The 7,349-nt window shown below is 40.2% G+C and overlaps 1 protein-coding gene across 1 annotated transcript; it reads right to left on the minus strand.

Moving 5' to 3' along the window:
• Window positions 1-602: 602 nt before the first annotated feature.
• Window positions 603-5,846, minus strand: tent5aa (terminal nucleotidyltransferase 5Aa). The gene is made up of 2 exons (XM_055211300.2): window positions 5,237-5,846; window positions 603-4,391 (listed from the first exon to the last, which is right to left on the minus strand). Exons 1-2 carry the CDS (start codon window positions 5,639-5,641, stop codon window positions 3,612-3,614), a joined length of 1,185 nt encoding a protein of 394 aa, XP_055067275.2. The 5' UTR covers window positions 5,642-5,846; the 3' UTR covers window positions 603-3,611.
• Between the last annotated feature and the right edge of the window lie 1,503 nt (window positions 5,847-7,349).

Genomic DNA, 7,349 nt, shown 5'->3' on the forward strand with positions numbered 1-7,349 from the left:
TTACATTAAAATTTTCAGCTGCAGTAAAAAAAATGGGAGTACAGTCGATTTACATTATATCTGCTAGACAATTGTATATATTAATAAAGTCTCACTCTTACTTCTGTAATCTAAACACTTAAAAATAAAGGTGCTGAAAGGGATCTTCACAGTGATGCAACAGAAGAACCATTTTGGTTCCTCCAAGAACCATTTCTCGTTAATACATCTGAATTATCTTAAAGAAACAGATAGTGCTTTATATATCAATTTAGACAAAAACTATTCTTCTATCGTAAAGTGCTTTATTCTGTGTGCTGGACAATGAATCCAAAACTTCAGTTTCAGTATCTTTCACCCCTAAAAGGTTTTTAAACATTTCTAAAGATTGTATTAAACAGTCAGATTTACTTACTAAACAAAGGGAAGTAAAACTACAAACATTAATGCACAGACCGAATTTAAAAATATAGTATGTAAGAAATAATATAGAAAAATAATGCACACACTCAAGCATTCAACGGACCCGTATAAGACGATATAGAGGCACAATGCAACAGAGATTCAAACTGTACATTTTCTTGCTTTTTATTGAGGAAAACATTTTTTTTAATCTTTGAACACAAAATGTTTGCACCAAACAAGCAGTCAAAAAAAAAAAAAAAAAACATTAGCAGCTTGAAGAATGAATTGAAAGGTATGATTGAAATCACTGTAACAAACAAACAAACATGTTTGTGTCCAGGTTTGAGATAAAATAACACGTTTATTTTTAATGTGACATTGTTTTTATACATGACACATGATTATCACCATTTTGTCTGCATTATCCATAACACAGCTGTAAAATGAACTTCACACAGCGAGTCTTATCATCCCCCTGCCACAGGAATCCACAGGATACTGTCAAAAATGTTAAATAACAATAAACAAAAGGGAGATTGAGAACCACAGATAGATCAGACACATGCATGTTAAATACGGAAAACTGTGTGAGGCTTTGAGTTGTAAACATGTGCCACATGTTACCCTCCTGATCAATACTGATTGAGTCTGCATGCAATAACTGCAACAAATACATATCTGTACCTTCATTTTTTAGATGAAAGAGCTTGCTCATCCGATGTTTATAGACGAGTACATTAAGGCATCATTTTCTCAAAGCTTACAGTGCTAAGTACTGAAATGTTTTATTCTGCAAAGCTGCTTTGGGAAAAGTGCTTTTAAAAAAATACTGAATTGAACTTTTCTGCACAAAAACCAATGCTGTTTATCCAGCCACTATATGCACTCACATGAGTATTTAAATAAAGTCACTGTCATTTTGTTCAGCATAATTACATCTTTTCGTATGTAAATTAGGTTATTATAATATGCGCCTTAGACATTAGAGTCAGTGCTATTTGCCTGACAGAATTAATGTCACGCTAAAAGGATTTTATAAAAAAGAAAGAGTTGTTTTATATTATTTTAATTCACTTCTTTCTGGTTAGAAGCAGTGTGTGATACTGCACAGGTACAGTACAATGTTCCCAGCAAATAAACAAATAAACTTGAATTTGGTTACATGTTGTTTATAACCGTTAGTCCATCATGTAAGCAAAGTCAACAGTGATTACAAGGTGTTTGGTTTCATTTATTTTATTTTATGCAGTTAGACGTTTATTTAATTTTTACTTACAGCCTTTGGTTTTAGCCTCAACATATCGGGGCTGTGTTTGGATGGCTATTAGACTAGATCGATTAAATGCGAACTTGCTTGCTGGATCACGTAATGTACAGAGTTTTTGGATGGTAGACAGTGTATAAGAAAAAAATATATAATTAAGACTAAACTGCAAACACATCTCGTTCTGAACTTTCTCAAAGTACTGACACCAGAAAGATAAATACATTTCAACACAACCATCAACATTTACACGTCAATTACACGTAGAGTCTTGGGTGATTATAAACTTGCAAAAATGCAGTTATTACACTTTTGATCAGAGAGCAAAGTTGCTTATATCAAATGTGCATCTCATGGAAATAAATTAAATAGTAACAATAGTTGCGGACAAATTCCCTGTTATTTCTAATGTTATGCATTGCATATACAAAGTTATTACTTTTTATTTCTTGTTTCTAATGCTACATAGAGTACGGATGAGGACGATGTGAACTTGAGTTTGGCGCTTTCATGACATCAGGATAAAATGAATATTAAACACACAACTGCACAGTTGAAGAAAACGAATATCTGTGTTTTTCTCTCACATTAAAATGTATCTGTACAGTCCCAATGTTCACAGCAATGAAATAAGCAGTACTGATTGAAAGACACATGATGAGGAAGATAAACCCCTTCACCAGCTGCACCCATCTCTCCAGCCCTCCCTCCCTCTCTTTCTCTCTTTTGCCTCTTTTCCTTTTCTTCCCGAGTCTCTTTTCTCAAGTCTAAACATATATGCCAAGGCCCCGCCTACTTCCTTTAACAGCGCTATTAATCAAGAACAGGTTAACGCTCTGTTAACAGGAGGTTAATGTTGGGTCATGTTTAGAAGAAGGAGCAGTGGTGATGGGAGCGCATGAACACAGCCCGTTTTAGTTTGAACGTTTCAGCAGGAGCTGTCGAATTCCCTGCTTGTGTGTTACAGCAAATAGTGTCCCACTATCAGAGGTACTTTGGCAAATATCTTCCCCTTTAGAACGCCCAAAGCCGAAAAATAAGTCTCGTCTTTGTTTCCTGCGGTACGTCGGCATGTGCTCTCGTCTCTCATCTGTCTGTCGTAAAGCCGCTGCGAATGTTGATTTACTGAGAACTGTAACCAAGTCAAACGTCTGGCAACACCGCAGAAGAGTGCCTCACACCCCCTGCCTCGGACCTCAGAACCTCACCAGTCAAGTTTGGTATCACACAACCATACTCAAAGTCTGGATGGTGCAAAACAATAAATTAAACGTTTAATTACAAGACACGACGGCGCATAAGCATCGAACAAACTACTCCCCTTTCACAATGCAGAGACCTAGAAGCTGAACCGCTTTTTAAAAAATGACTGGAAACATCTCATACATTCACAAGCTGTTAGTCACTTTGTCTTGTATCATCATGACGATTACATTTTTTAAATATCTCACCGTACCGCGTCGACATCATCAGGCACTTAGAATGAATTCACATGTACAAATATAGACAGCACCATCACGTACAGTACACTGCTGTCAAATCAGGTTATAAAAATACAATCTTTAAATCTTTGGTTTGTAAAAACTTTTACTTTACTCCTCATGTATACTGAAAGGATTCGGAGATACTTTGTCTGGTACAGTTTGGACTGCAAGGAGTAACGGAGAAAACTTCCCTTTAATGCATCAAATCAATTACATGAAACATCTGTGACAGTGTCAACCGGTCAGAAATGCAACTCTTCAACTGTTTAAAGCTACACGGTCGGCAGAGCAGAAGTTGCCCTTCTGTTAAAAGAACCGACAAACCTCACCAGAGCCGTTTAACACTGACCCCAATCAAGCATCAATGCAGTTAGGACAGTGAAGGTTTACAGTTCACAATCGGGAAGTCTCTGGCTGCACTGTAACACTTGGGATAAAGTTCAGCTCCTTTATGCAATCATTCAATTAAACATATATTCTCAATTGCACGGTAGCCATGTGGAGAAGGATTGTTGATGGCAAGCGAACACTGGCTGAACCTGGGCAACATAATAATTGCTAAAGTTGCAGTCTGCTACGTAAGGTGCAGGCTGGTAATAGCAAGTGACGTTTGCCACGTTGGGTATGACGTTCTGCTCGGCCAGCACGCGGACCGCCAGCATAGCGATCAGTCCTAACGTCTGTCGCCTCTCGTGTCCCATCAGACACACCGTGCTTTCGTTCACCACCCCGTGCAGTGTCATGAGATAATCGTACTTGCGGTCCTCCAAGCCCACGAAGTGGTTCTGGAGGTACGACTCCAGCTTCCACTGTTGCTCGTTGATGTCCGAGAAGTCGATGAAGAAGCGCGAGCACATGTAGCGCTGGAGAGTCTTCATCTCCGACTCCGAGGCGGCTCGAAAACCTCTCACCAGAAGGTGGCAGTACTTCAGGAGTCCTCCTCCCCGGATCTCCTCCGGGTTCCTCGTACAGATCACCTTGTTGCGCAGGTGGTCCAGAGCGGCCGCGAAGTCCCCGTACACGCTCTCGCCAATGATGGTGGGGTGAAAGGTTTTGGCCATCGGGTTTTCCGAGCACTCGTAGAAAAAAAGCAGAGAGTCTAGATGAATCTGAAAAGAGTCGACGCTGAACTCAAACTGTCGACGCAAGGAGTCCACGAACTTCAGCTCCACGTTTTTGCCCCTGTTGTTGGAGAGGGATATCAGACTCCAGCGGTCTGAATCATTGCACACCTTCACCATTTTCTGCACATATGCTTCCTGCAACAAAAATGAATCTTTAATGATTTGGTATTTCAAGTCAAACGTAGATTCATTATGTAAAGCTAGTGAGACCGTCCAAATAAACATGCATTCTGCAGCAAATCGATGGGTCTGACCTGTCGCAGGAGAGGCTGTAAATGCCAGATTGGCTTTAACCTGGTTTAGCTTAATCCTCTTAGCAACAGTTAACCAACATTTCACCACCCTATCAGTAAACTAGTCTAATTGCATTTCAGCTAAATGTCATTGGAGACTATGTAGCATGCAGATAATCTTACATTGCATATTGCATGAACAAATAAAATAAAAATGCTGGACCTTATTTGATCTAGAAAAATATTAATTTCATTTAATTATTATACATTTAGTTTTTAAGACCACACTGTAAAAAATATGCAGCATTTTTGTCAAATCAACTTATATTTTTACGTTACTTAAGATTTCAATTTGATTTTATAAGTTATGTCAACTTTTCACAAGCCAAAACTTAAAATGTTGCAACTTGCAAAACCAAGTTGTTTTAACTTTATGATGCATTTATTTTTACATTTTATATATAATCGAAAAACTGGGCTTTGAATGTTAAAATTGCCAAAAGTTAAAACGTATTAAATAGTGTAAGGGTACGACTCACAGCTGTAAACAATTTACAGGAAACCTATGTTTAAAACAGGTTTTAGGTCAAAAATATTGAAGTCAATTGAGGTACACATAAATACACAATGCTAATACACTTTTACAGTGCAAAAACACTTTACCCTAACATACATAATTTAACAAAAAAAAGTTGTTGACAAAAAACTAAAAAGATTTCGCATCTGAGCATAAATACACACACACACCTTTAAAGTCAAGGGTGTAATTTTCTTCTTATTGACCCCCTCGGGTAAAAAGTCTAACAGACAGTCCAGGACGATGTTTTTAACAATCTGAAACTCGGTCTCTCCCTTCAGATCCACGCAGAATATGAGATCCAGGTCTTTATAACCGAGTCCGCTGTCCTCGTGCAGGACGTGGCTGGCCGCGGAGCCGTTGAGGCGCACGTCGCGCACGTGTATGCCCTGATCCCGCATGCGGCTCCGCACCGCTGTCACAATCTGCCGCGGCTTCATGTGGAGCGTGGGGAAGTTTCCGCGGCCGTGGATCGGGATGCTCTCGGTCAGGATGAGGTCGAGACGCTGAACCTGTTCCCAGCTTAACACACTGACGTTACTGCTGCCAGTATTGACGCGGTCCTCTTCAGCCATCGCGAAATCTACAATAAATAAATAGAGAAGTACCGCTGCGCGTATCGATCTGTTGAGCGCTATAAACCGAGCTGAGACACATTAGAGAGGAGACACATGTTTCATCGCCTTCAGATAACTCAGCTATAAACTCAGATCACACTGACGGGGCTAGTCCTTATTCTCTCTCTCTCTCTCTCTCTCTCTCTCTCTCTCTCTCTCTCTCTCTCTCTCTCTCTCTGTCTCGCAGTGGTTGAAAGTATTCTGGTGTTGTATGACAGCAGTATGAGGGTTTCTCTCAGGACACGCCCATCTCTGTCACTGCAGTAGCAAACCCAATCAGAACCTCAATGAGACTATGATTTTTTATTGTAACACTGTGAAAAACAAACCCGGTGCCAGGGGTATTATAGCATTTAAGAAATGTCAGTGAGTGCGTCTGGACTTAAAGTCGGCATATAACTATAAAAAACTATAATTTGTTTTGGAATACTGTGTTTTGTTTTTTTTTACAAATTACTTATCTGTAAGCTTCAATATTTGTTTCAATAGGCTTTATGCCCAGCTGCACTACTTCCTGAATTTCAGCCAGCTCCTTGTTTCCTGTCTGCCATTATTGGACAAACTGATTAATCCAGGTGTGTCTGATTATTGTTGTTGTGACTACTGAGGTCAGGCACACCTGGATTAATCAGTTTGTCCAATAATGGCAGACAGGAAACAAGGAGCTGGCTGAAGTTCAGGAAGTACTAGTGCAGCTGGGCATAAAACTTGCTACTTCCATTAATGGCGACTTTAAGTAGCGTGCACAGCAAAGCGTTTACGACGGTGTATGTTTTCAATTGTTTCCAATGGAAGTGCAGCGGTTTTCAAAAATGCCACCAGCTGGTGGGTTTTGCCAAAGCTGAGCACTGGCGGTTTTCAGAGAGTTAAAACATGTTCTAAAAAGCTCAGCTCATCAATGTCACTTCCAACTCAGCCATCCAATCACAGTAAAGGAGGGGAGGGACAAACATCACAACAACCAACCGACACGTTCAACGACTGATAAACAAAGCGGAAGTATCACAGCAACCAAATTGTCACGGTGCGTTCACACCAGACACGGTAGAGGAGGCAAGCATGAGTGATTTACATGTTAGGTCAATGCAAAGACGCGAATAGGCATCCTGCGGTGCGGTAAGCGTGAATGGAGTGGCGCGGAAGGCGCAAAACCCGCGTAAGGCACGGCATGGATGGTGCGTTCCTCGCGGATTGAGCATTGCTGCGTGATCTGTGCGAGTTTTAAAATCTGAGTTTTGGTGGATTTTCGTGCCGCGTTAACCAATCAGGAGCTTGCTCTAGCAGTGATGTGATTACAAGAAGCGAGCGGAGGCAGAAAAACAATACAACAATGGAGGACAATCATCATCGCTACACAAGACTACTTCGTACTTTTACAGGAATTAAAAGGATCTTGTTTGGAAGAAAGTGAATGAGGTGGTCGAACAATCTGATAAGTTTACTCAATTTCAGCTATATTCAGCTATATCCCATGACGCAAATTTACGCGTGAATGTCTCGAATGATTAGAATTTCACGAGCGAATGAAGTGAGTAAACACAAAATGTTCAAGGGTCCAACTACGCGCAAATAGCACATTTTTGCAGTCACTTCTGCGTCTGGTGTGAACGCACAAGTCAGTGTCTGCTGTTTAAATAGAAAAAAACTGAAAAATATGGCTTAACAC

Source organism: Misgurnus anguillicaudatus, chromosome 10, assembly GCF_027580225.2.
Source record: "Misgurnus anguillicaudatus chromosome 10, ASM2758022v2, whole genome shotgun sequence".
NCBI classification, from domain to species: Eukaryota; Metazoa; Chordata; class Actinopteri; order Cypriniformes; family Cobitidae; genus Misgurnus; species Misgurnus anguillicaudatus.